General features: G+C 43.4%; 1 protein-coding gene across 1 annotated transcript; it reads left to right on the forward strand.

The window, feature by feature from the left end:
• Positions 1-4,063: 4,063 nt before the first annotated feature.
• On the forward strand, positions 4,064-5,414 carry LOC122427631 (biorientation of chromosomes in cell division protein 1-like). Its single transcript, XM_043447241.1, has one exon. It carries the CDS (start codon positions 4,200-4,202, stop codon positions 4,755-4,757), a length of 558 nt encoding a protein of 185 aa, XP_043303176.1. The 5' UTR covers positions 4,064-4,199; the 3' UTR covers positions 4,758-5,414.
• The last annotated feature ends 7,319 nt before the right edge of the window (positions 5,415-12,733 follow it).

A 12,733-nucleotide genomic window follows, 5' to 3' on the forward strand; every position in this document is an offset into this window, starting at 1 on the left:
CTTTTTAAAACCCTTTCACTTATCTGACTCGACAGACAAATGGGCAAAAACACCACCTAGAGATACACACCCTCCTGTGACTCACAGACAAAACACTTTCAAAGAACTTGTGACCCCAAATGGAAATGACAAAAGCATTAAGCATGAACTGACTTTGAAGACTGATGCAGTCAGTCGGTAGATTCTGTCCCAACCTACCCACTGATTCTGCTTTCTGCTAAAAGGCATGAAGATTAGAACAGGAAGTGAAAGTCAGGCACAGTGTTCAGAGGACCAAGAAAGTGTCCAGACTCTGTTTCCTTAAGACTTCATTCTCTCCAAGGGATCCAACATGGACCACTATCCATTCAGTCATCTCTCCAAACATCCATTCATTCTCTCAGCAATCATTGTTAAATGTCTACATATGGCTGGTCCCAGGCTACCCAATAAGAACACCATGATACACAAGACAGGGTCCAAGATCTGGAAAAGCTTCCAGTTGTATTGAAGGAAGGGATCAGTCATGTAAACAATTCCTTATAGTACTTTGAGGGTCAGCATTTTTGATAGCAGATCAAAAAAGTGCTATGGGTAGATGAATAAAGGCTATAGAAGGCATCAGAGAGAAGATCACTTTGAGTGAGGTTTTGAGGGATGAGTAGGAGTGGGCCCAGTGGGTGGACAATAGGAGAAACATACCCCACGTAGAGAGGAAAACATTTCAAATGTTGGTGAGGGGAGAGAGCTGGTGAGAGATCCCACATGCTTGTAGAACAGGAGACATGGAGGAGGGGGACAGGTGATAACAAAGAGCTGGATGCGTAGGTTGAAACTGATGGTAATGATCTCTCTGTTCTGTGCTACAGAATTGGGACTTCAGTCTGTGGACAGTGGCCCTCAGTGCTGAGTGCACATCAGACAACTAGATAGCTTTTTTTTTTAATTGAAGGATAATTGCTTTACAGTATTATGTTGGTTTCTGCCAAATATTAACATGAATCAGCCGTAAGTATACCTATGTACCCTCCTTCTTGAGCCTCCCTCCCCACCCCACCCTTCTAGGTTGTTACAGAGCCCTGGTTTGAGTTCCCTGAGTCATATAGCAAATTCCTATTGGCTATCTATTCTTATTGGCTATCTATTTTATGTATAGTAATGTATGTTTCCATCTTACTCTCTCCAAACCTCCCACCCTCTCCTTCCTCCCCCCACCACCGTGTCCATAAGTCTCTCTATGTCTGTGTCTCCACTGTTGCCCTGCAACTGAGCAACCTGAAAGAAATGGATAGCTTTCTAAAATCCAAATCCTCAAACTCTAGTCCTGACTTTCGGAGTCAGAATCTTAGGAAATGTGGCCCAGAAACTTGTATTTTTGTAAAGCTCCAGTTTGCTTTGATTTTGATGGACTAATTTTTATAACAAAAGGAACTTTATCAAAGGAGGAAAATTCCATGTTTTTACAAAAGGCTGGGTAACAATAACAGGATCACCTGTTCTATCCTCAAACCAGACACAGAGTGTCATCTAGTCCAAGAACCTGGACCAGACACTCAGCCTTTAGATACAGCTGCAAATGCTGATGACTGCAAGGCACTGAGAGCCGTTAAAAGGAGGCAGGGAGCTTCAAAACACATCGCTGAGAACAAGAAAATGCAAACCAGAGCCCAGGGCAAAATATACATGATACATACATCTGATGGATCTCAAAAACATCCTGATGCAATGAGGAAGTCAGACATGAAAAGAATATGTACTATGTAATTCCGTTAGTATGAAATTTTAAAAGAGACAAAACTAACCTATTGTGACAGAAAGCAAGCCCAGCCTGGGCCTGAGGGCTGGTGGGTGAATGACTGCAAAGGGGTAGGAGAGCATTTTAGAAGATGACCTAGATTTTTATTGTGGCAGTAGTTACCCTGGTATATACATTTATCAAAAATGATTGAAATGGGTGCATTGTTACTGTATGCAAATTGTACGTCAAAGAAGTTGATTTTAAAACGGAAACAGAAGAGGAGATAGGAAGGACAGAATACTCATATTAAAGATAACATGAGCTCTGGGCTATTCTTTGGAATAGGTATTCCAGGGAACTTCACTGTATTGATTTGTCCCTATATATACCAGGCCATAGTTCCTTAAGGCAACACCCATGTTATGCTTCTCCATAGCAGGACAACCTCATGGTACATTGGTACTTGATGAAATTTAACTAAATGGATAAATAACTCACCCAGGAAGAATATGTAACATGAAAAGAACAGTAGATCAAAGAAGGCACCCAAGAAAACATTAGTACTTAAATACTTTTCATTTTATTTTTAATTATAAAATATTTCAATCATACAGAAAACAACATAGCAAACACCTATGTGTTCACCATCAAGGTTAACCAGATGGACATCTCTCTTTTAAAGTGTTGTAGAAAAATAAATAAATAAATAAAGTGTTGTAGAATCCTCAATTTGATGACCATGTACAGGAAAAAGCATACCCAAGAGTCAACTGCAGATATGAATGTAAATGAGATTTACAACAGTAAACCTTTTAGAAAACACCAGAGAATATCATCATGACCTTAGAGTAAAGAGCAGAGTATAGGACTTGAAAAGCACCACACTAAAGAAATATGAAATAAAGCAACTATTTTATCAAAAAGCTCCACTAAAGAGTGAAAAGTAACCTGCAGAGTAGGAAACAGTATTCATACATGAACAAAGGGCTAATATCCAGAACATATAAAGAACCCCTATAAATCAACAAGAGAGACAGACAGCCCACTCAGTAGAAAAATGGGCAGAAGACAGGTATGGAAGATGGTATCCAAATGGCAATAAATATATAAAAGGAGCCCAGTATCATTAACAAGTATGGGACATACAAATTAAAACCACCAAGATATACAATAATGCCTCCTTCCAAATAGCTAAAATACAAAAGAAAAGTGAAAGTCGCTCAGCCATGTCTGACTCTTTGCCACCCTGGGGACTATACAGTCCATGGTTCTCCAGGCCAGAATACTGGAGTGGGTAGCCTTTCCCTTCTCCAGGCGATCTTCCCAACCCAGGAATAGAACCCAGGTTTCCCACATTGCAGGCAGGTTCTTTACCAGCTGAGCCACAAAGGAAGTCCAAAATACAAAAGAAACTACCAAATGTTAGCAAAAATATGGAGCAACTGGAACTCTCCTGTACTACTAGAATGGCTACCTAGGGAAATTATTTGGAGTATCTATCATAATTTAGCACATCAGTACCCTATGAACTTGGCAGTCTCACCAGTAGATATTCACAAAGCCATCAAGCGCACACATGTATTCACCAAAAGACTTGGATTGGAATATTCATTGACACATTGTTCAAAACAGCTGAAAATATGAATCCAATGTCCCATCACAACAGAGAACACAAATAAACTGGGGATAGCATACTGATGAGAATGAACACTTTTCAACTGCACAACTGGTTTGAGATGATTCTTCATATATTGTGTTAAGTAGAAGAGGCCAGCCACAAACCATATGCTTCTGCTTTTATAAAGTACAAACACATTAAAACCTAGCCTATGGGAATTCCTTGGTGGTCCAGTGGTTAAGAATCTGCCTGCCAATGCAGCAGAGATGGGTTCAATCACTGGTCTGGGAAGATTCCACATTACACAGGGCAACTAAGCCCATGAGCCACAACTGCTGAAGCCCATGACCCTAGAACGTGTGCTCTGCAACAAGAGAAGCCACTGCAGTGAGAAGCCTGTGCACCAGACCTAGAGAGTAGTCCCTGCTCACCGCAACTAGAAAAAGCCCACACACAGCAACAAAGATCCAGCACAGCCAAAAACAAATAATACATTTTTTTAAAAACTAACCTTTGCTGTTAGAAATCAGTTTTTCTTGGGGTGGGGTGGGATGGGAAGTGGTTGGAAGGGAGCTGGGCATGCGGGCTTCTAGGGTCATGGGAATGGATGTTCTGTGCTAGTTACATGAGTGGGTTCGATTTGTGAAAACTCATTAGGCTGAACACTTGAGGTCTGTCCTCTTTTCTGTATGTATATTACAGTCCGGTAAGAAGTTTTTTTGGACGCCGCCCCTTCCTCCTCCGTCCCCCCCGCCGCCGCCGCTTTCACCTTTTCGGGCCCCTCCGCCACCTCTCCACGACCTAGGCCCTCTGTTCCTGAGAGGAAGCCTTACTCGGGCCCCTTCGCGGGCCCGGCGCGCAGCCATGGCTGACGGCGGGGGCGGCGGGGGCACCGGCGCGGTGGGTGGTGGCGGCTCGGGACCGGCCTCGGCGGGGGCGGCGGCTGGCGCCGGAGGGGCCGGCGGGAGCGGCGGCCCGATCAACCCGGCCTCACTGCCCCCGGGCGAACCGCAGCTCATCGCGCTCATCGTGGAGCAACTCAAGAGCCGGGGTCTCTTTGACAGCTTCCGCCGGGACTGCCTGGCCGACGTGGACACCAAGCCAGCTTACCAAAACCTGAGGCAAAAAGTGGATAATTTTGTGTCAACACATCTGGACAAGCAGGAATGGAATCCCACGATGAACAAAAACCAATTGCGAAATGGTCTGAGGCAGAGTGTGGTTCAGTCAGGGATGTTGGAAGCTGGAGTGGACAGAATTATTTCCCAGGTGGTGGATCCCAAACTGAACCACATCTTCAGACCACAGATAGAACGAGCAATTCATGAGTTCCTGGCAGCCCAGAAAAAAGAAGCCGTGCCAGCACCACCTCCAGAGCCTGAAAGCCAGGACCCTGCTGCTCCATCCCAGGACGCTTCCTAAAAATATGCCTGACATGTTTTGGAAGCTCCATTGAATTAACGGTGAAGACCTGGATTCAGTTACACAAGAGCACAACTTCAGAATGAAGATAGGCCGAAGTCCTCACTGACTTCAGAATTCAGTGTCGACTGTGGGGCGGTGTCAAGGGAATAGGGAGCAAGTGGGGCTACAGAAAAGTTGGCCGTGTGGGCCCCACGTTGTGCTGCCGTCCAGCCAGCCTGTCCAAGAGGGTGACACCCCATAGACACTACAGACATAGTAAGAAACACTACATCACTTTGGGGTTTGTCCTGAAGCGAACCTTTGTACTTGAACTTAGAGACTGTGTATGGATTTTAGGGTTTGTGCTTGAGGATAATCAGAAGCTACAGTGAAGGAACATAACCAGTCCTAAAGATGCAGTTTCAAAGAATTGACAGTAAAAGTTAGCCAGGGGTGGTAGGGTTTTAACAATGCTTATTTGATACTATCAGTTTCTGAGAGTTGCAAATCAGAGTTTACAAGCCAGTAGCATCAAACAGCTGTAAGGTCACTGTGACCCCCTTGTAGGTGACTCTTTAGCTTCCACTTCCTTTCCCCTGCAAGAGGTGTCAGGAGCAGGACCCTGGAATGCCTGAGGAGATGCAGACTTAAGTGCAAGGAGAAACATTGGCAGGCTCTCCATCTAGGGCTTCTTCCTGTCGTGCAAGGGCTAGTGAGTTGGGTGTGTTTATTTTTTTCTCATGTTTGTGTTTAGAAAGTGAATAAAGGGACTTGAGTTTTGTAATTAAAAAAAAAAAAAAGAAGTTTTTTTTAAATGTTGCAGAACTCCAGCATTTAATGAGTAGACTGAGGAAGAGAAAGCAACAGAAGAGATTGAGAAGGCAGGGCAAAAGAAGTCACAAGAAAATAAGGGTAAAAAGGGTGAACAGAGTCAGAGCTTCAGAGGGTTTAGGGAAATGACTAAAAATAGGCCACCATGTGGACTGTGAGCTTGTCCCTGGGGACTTTAGTGGGTGCACCGTCAGTTTGGTGGGCAGAGGGAGATCCTGATGGTAGAGGGCAAGGTGAATGGGATGTGCTGGGCAGATTCTCATCTTGCACACCCCCAGGTCTCCCTCCAACTCTGAAAGAAGGTCCTCCAAAGCCACCTCTCAGGTCCCCGACTCCAGCTCCCTCCAACAGCACCTGAACACCTCTGTGCCAAGCCCCCAGCCTGGACAGCACATCCAGCCACACTGACTAAGAACTTCTAGCAGCACCCTCTCCTACCAAGGCTATACTGGCTTCTGCTGCCAGAGGCACCCTTTTCATGACACAGGCTGTAAAGACTGACTGCGATGGTAGAGACGTCAGCTCTGGCCAGACACTGCGATGGCAGAGAGACAATGGGAGCCCTTGGTGGCCTGGGACGGCCTGCTGGATGGCTGGCTTGTTGTTTTCAGAAAGTCTTGGAGGAAAGGGCCATCTAACACAGGGAGAAGGGTGGGCATTTTTATAAGTTCCAGTAAACTGGTTCATTAATTGGATAATTTCTTGTGCATGATTTTTCTAGCCAAAATGGGTCAGTTCCTCAGATCTTGAATGTATCTTAGCTGAAATCCTGGAGTAACAAGATGCTTTGATTTTTCTGACACTAATGCTTCCCTGGTGGCTCAGACATTAAAGAATCTGCCTGCAGTGAAGGAGACCCAGATTCAATCCCTGGGTCAGGAAGATCCCCTGGACAAGGGAATGGCTACCCATTCCAGTATTCTTGCCTGGAGAATTCCAAGAACAGAGGAGCCTGGAGAGCTACTATTATGGGGTCACGAAGAGTTGGACACAACTGAGAAACAAACACTTTCACTCTGACATTAGTCTTATTTTGCCTTCCCCAGATCCAAAGCAGAAAAGCACTTAGGCTGTCCTATGGATGGGCTACTCCCTAAGGAGGTCCAACCCTAAACTTCAAGGCATCTGCTTAATGACTTTCCATGCTCCTCTCATCTTCAGTGACCTGGGTCATTGGCTCTTGTCACTCAGATCCCAGCTTTTAAGGAAGAGGTTTGTAGGAGAACTTTGTCTCTAGAAATTGTGTTCAAAGTATGGTCCTCCTTAGAGAAAGTTTATAACTACTGGGTCCATGCACTCTGGAGCCCACTCATCACAATTAGAAAGAAACCCACATGCCCCAACAAAGAGCCCGCATGCCGCAATGAATCCTACATGCTGCAACTAAGACTCAACATGGCCAAAAATATAAATAAATAAATATTTTTAGATAAATAAATTACAAGGAATGAAAAAGGAGGGATGGAAGTCTGTACCTGTGAACCAATGACAATGCATAAACATTACTTAGGGCTGATTCAAACAAACACTTTGAATGAAAACATTGATGAAGCATTATGGGAAATGTGAACTGAGACTGAATAGTTGATCATATTATTAAAGAGTTAATGTTCATCCCACAAAGGATCATAATGTTATTCAGTCAGTTCAGTCACTCAGTCGTGTCTGACTCTTTGCAACCCCATGGACTGCAGCACGCCAGGCTTCCCTGTCCATCACCAACTCCCAGAGCTTACTCAAACTCATGTCCACTGAGTCAGTGATGCCATCCGACCATCTCATAATGTTACTATGGTTACATTATTTAAAGGGTCTTTATCTTTGAGAGAAACTTACAAAAAAATTATGAATAAAATGATATGATGTCAGGATTTGCTTCACCATAATCAGGAGGGGTAAGAGGAGTGGGTAGAATAAAGATAAAATAATATAATGAGTTGACTGTTGACCTGAGTGAAGGGTCCAGAAGCACTGATTATACTACTCTCATTTTCATAAGAGGAATTTTGAAATTTGCCTGAAATTTTCCATAAGAAAAAGATTTTTAAATAGCTACTTCACATAAGACTAAATATAACACTTTTCTTCTCTATAATACACAAGCAATTTTTGCTTTAAATAGCGGTTTCCCTTCCAAGTACACCCAAATGAGGACATTATTGCATATAACTCAAATTTGTGATTTGTCTGAACCTAGCCGCTATAATAAGAAGTTGGGTGGTGAGACCAAAATCCAAAAATAATTTGACAGTTTGGGGCCTGAGCCAAATCTAACAAGAAAGATTTAACAGAGATTAATGTAAATCAAAACCTTAGATGTATTAAAACAAAGCAAGCTGTGCAGTTCAGCCTGGGGAGATTCACAATAGCTTTTATAAAGTGGCGCCAGCTCAGGATGACTCAGCAGCAGGAAAAGACTGCCAGACTCACCTTCCAGGTTGGAGGATGCACAAAAAGTAGTCCCATGTTCACGCTTTTCATGAGCTAGTTAATCCTCATCTAGCCGGTTGGGCTGTATTCCCGATATCCAGAGTGTGACATGCAGCCTGGGAGGGAGCATGCCAAAGCATAGGAGGAAATGGAAGTGTTCAGCTTGGAGAAGCAACCTGATAAAGAGACAACCATCCTCAAACATGTGGAGATTCTCATGCACAGGGAGACTGCTCCCTATGGTCACAGAGGGGAAACCTTGGACCAATGGGTAGAATTTAGGTAGGACAATGCCTTCTACCAATGGGTAGAAGGTAGGACAAAGCTTAGCATCTTCTGTGAGAGAGAGGAGGACCCCACCCAGGAGGGTGGATCGCCAGTTAGAGAACTGGTTTTGGAGAGGACTCCAGTATCTAAATGGGGCTCCTCTTAATGGATCTGAAATCATTTCTAGCCTTAAGAGTCTGAGTCTTCAGAAATCAATAAACAGCAGTAACTCTAAAAATAATGATGATAATATCATAGATTTATTGAGCACTTACCTTGTTCTGGGAGCTGCGCCAACTCTAGCATGCATTTAATTATTTAGTCAGTTCATCAATCAACAAGTGCTATGAAGTGCATATTTTCTATCCAGTATTAAGCAACATATGAACAGTATATGACATAGTCCCTCTTTTTAAAGAATTTGTAATCTAGTTGCTAATCAAAATTTTCATATCTGTAGTACAATAGCTGTATGAATATCTTTCATTCTATAAAGAGCTTTTCATGTATTCCTTGAAACATCCCTGAGAGACAGATTTTATTTTTATTACCACATTGTTGCTGTTGTTCAGTCGCTCAGTTGTGTCCAACTCTTCACAACTCCATGGACTGCAGCATGCCAGGCTTCCCTGTCCACCATCATCTCCCAGAGCCTGTGCATGTCCATGGAGTCAGTGATGCCATCCAACCGTCTCATCCTTTGTTGTCCCCTTCTCCTCCTGCCTTCTATCTTTCCCAGCATCAGAATCTTTTCTAATGAGTTATCCCTTCACATCAGGTAGCCAAAGTGTTGGAGCTTCAGCTTCAGCACCAGTCCTTCTAATGAATATTCAGGACTGATTTCCTTCAGGATGGACTGGTTGGCTCTCCTTGAAGTCCAAGGGACTCTCAAGAGTCTTCTCCAGCACCACAGTTCAAAAGCACCAATTCTTCAGCGCTCAGCCTTCTTTCTGGCCCAACTCTCATATCCATACATGACTACTGGAAAAACCATAGCTTTGACTATATGGACCTTTGTCAGCAACTTGGTGTCTCTGCTTTTTAATATGCACTCGACATAAAAACTAATAGCTAATATTTTTAATTGCTCTCTTCTTCTGCGAGTGCCTGTTTCTGGTGTTGCTCAGTATGATCCTAGCCTCAAATAAGAGAAGATTAGCTTTTTATTTTTAAACCCCTCTCATCCCAATAATAAAGGAATTAAATTAAAAATTATAATCTAAGTTTTCAAAAAAGATTCTAACCACCCAGTGATAAATATTCCCTAGCAGATGAAACAAAAATAAAGTGTGCTAAATTATCTAAGTTTTATTATCCATAAGAACTGTGAGAGAGAGTCTTTTGGGTATTTTGGGGTTTGTTTTTTGCCTTAGTTTTAAAGTAAACATAACAAAATGGACAAAGTCTGGGACTATTTTAAAGTTGAGCTTTGGAACAGACTTTATTTGATTTTAAGCAGAAAATCTGTCAGCAGATCTGAGCTAAAGGAGGGGATGGAAGAAGTCAAGTTTAGAGGGAGCAACGGTGAGCATCAGCCTCCCAAAACAGAAGAGTCCCCTAGGCATCTGGACCAGATTTCAGCACCAAGGACAGAGCAGGGCTCTGAATAAAAGTAGGTGTCTGCAGAGCCTGGCAGGCTACAGTCCACGGGGTCACAAAAGAGTTGGTCATGACTTAGAGACTAAACAACAACTGCCATCAAAAGGTTCCCCAAGTGGCTCAGTGGTAAAAAATCTGCCTGCGAATGCAGGAGACGCTAGAGTTGTGGGTTTGCCTGGCAGATATAGTCCATGGGATGGAGTTGGACATGACTCAACATGCATGCACGCATGCTGCCATCAAAAATCAGAGACACCCCACTGCCCAAACTTATTGTGAAGAAACAAAACTACATATGTGTTATTAGTAAAGCATGGAAGTTACAAGTAGGGATTCTGGGGTCCAACAACACTTGTTCAAATCTGGGCTCTACCACTTGCTAACTGTGACCTTTACCACAGTGTGAACTTTACCTCTCTGGCCCCTTTTTCCTCTGTGTAAAATGAGGATAAACACACCTACTTCATGGGATCATTATGAAGACTAAATGAGTTACTCCCCAACTCCCCTCCCATCCAGGCTACCACATAACATTGAGCAGAGTTCCACGTGCTATACAGTAGTTCCTTGTTGGCTATCAATTTTAGATATAGCTGTGTGTGTGTGTCCATTCCAAACTCCTGAATGGATACATGAGTATACATACACACACATATACATACTTATATACATGCATATCTGAGTCCCTTCACGGTTCACCTGAAACTGTCACAGCATTGTTTGTTAATTGGCTATATCCCGATACAAAATTTAAAAGTTTAAAAAAAAGACAATGAGTTACACATGGAATTCTCAAAACAATGTCTGGGCAGGTAGAAATTACTAAATAAAATTTTACTTCATTTACTGTTTTTCCAGAAACTTGAAAACTCCAGATATGAGGGGAAAAGGAGGTCCAAGTGTTGTAGACAAAGTTGCCAGGAAGAGGGATCGCTGCTATTGAATCATAGGGAATGAGGATATAGCAGCTGCTTTTGACCACATTCTCCCACAACCTTGGCCCAAAGACCCAAAAGGGAAGTAAGGAAAGGCTACCCCAGAGGTGAGCCAGGCTGGGCACTGAAGTTAGCCAGTTGGCTATTACTGAGCCATTTGGAATTCTTGGCAAGGACTGAACACTGAAGCCAGTATTTAAAATGTGCCAGTCCAAGGGTGTGGCCTGCCATGAGATGGATCCAGAAACAGTGACGCTCATCATGGCAGTTGGACATATTACAAAGTCTGACACAGTTGACTTAACCCCAAAGACTCCCTCAGCACCCCATTCTCTCTTCATCTGTCACTCACTCCACACACAACTGCTAATATAACTTCCCGCAGGCCACATTTCCTATGTGCTGCCCTCTAATTCAGCAAACATTGTGGGTCCCTTTTTATTCTATCAAGCTCATAGAGCTAAATGCATCATTATGTATTGCATTTTAATGGAGATAAGAAATCAGAGAGGTGAGGGGAGTCAAGACAGAGTTCATGTGCAAGGGAACTAAAAGAACTAATTGGGGAGGGGGGTGGCTCACGGACAAACTCCTAACTTGACAATGACTATCTGGGCTTTAGCTTCCAGGCAGCTGAGATTATAGTGTCATCAATCCTGGGAGAGAAAAAAAGCTATTGCAGAGAGGTGTGGCTAAGGGTAGGGAGAGTTTCTGTATCATATATCAGGTCCCAGTCTCAATATTTGATGCATGAGTGCTGTTCACTGCTGGTGACGGTCTCCATAGTCCTGGGTTCTGGTCATCAGCTACAGGACAACAGTTGGAAATCCTCCTGAGAAAGTGTCGTCCAGTCTCACATCCTTGAGAAAGGACTGCCATTTTTCCTTTGCTTGTCCCATCTCCTCCTTATATAACCCCACCACCCTGCTCACCTTCTTCAGAACCATGAAGTCATTCTTAGCCTCAGCACTTGTTAAACTCGTCTTCATATCTACAAGGAAGGAAAAAGGTCATGCCCAGAGGGCAGCTGAGCCAAGGTCTGTGCACATGTGCCCAGGGAAAGGTATTTATCCCTGGAGATGGGTAATAATTATGGAAAGCTGAAACAAACTATTAGAAATACCTCAAGTCCTAGATTTTCTTTGTACTTCCATCACAAAGGATTACTATTGGCTGGCTAAGACTCTGCATCTTAATTATCAGTTTCTGAAGCAAAAAGTGAATGAAATAAATTAAAGGGCATTTAAATATGAACTGTGTTGGCCTTGACTGTGAGAAACCACATCTTTAATAAGGCAGAATGCTTGACTTGAAATAACTAAATGACTAGTGTTAATGGTGGGAGTGGTTATGGAGCTCTAGTGCACACATTTGCTAATTGCTCTCCCCTCATGCTAGTGATGGTGAATTGGTGGAGGTGAACCCTAGAAACCTGGAAACAGAGAAAACAGCTAGGTATTTATCTCTGTCAGCTAGCCAGACATTATTTCAGTGACCTTGGGCTTCAGAGTGGGGTCCTCAGAAACTCAGCCAGTGGAAGAAAGAATGTCCAGAATGTACAAGAAAGGTAGGAGGAAGGATAAAGAGACTGATTCAATTAGCACATCAATCTCTGCTGTCAACTGTGTAGCAGCAAGCCAAGGAAACCCACTCCCCTCTGAATCCCTACAGAACTTTCTAATGAATTCTTTGGTCTATGCCCCTGGTCCTTCACCCCTTCAAGGATCTGTGTCTTCTCTGCCCTTCCTGGAGGACCAGTTCTTACTAGAAGAGAAGCATCCTCCCCATCCATATCCCAAGCAAACCCAATGCCCCATCTCATGTCAGATTCCTGGGAAGCAAACTCTGAGATGCATTTGTGGGCAGAAAACATACGCAGAGTGCCCTTAGGATTAATGTTGTGAGGGAGGGAATGAAGCAGGATTGGGGTAG

Source organism: Cervus canadensis, chromosome 25, assembly GCF_019320065.1.
Source record: "Cervus canadensis isolate Bull #8, Minnesota chromosome 25, ASM1932006v1, whole genome shotgun sequence".
Taxonomy (NCBI): Eukaryota; Metazoa; Chordata; class Mammalia; order Artiodactyla; family Cervidae; genus Cervus; species Cervus canadensis.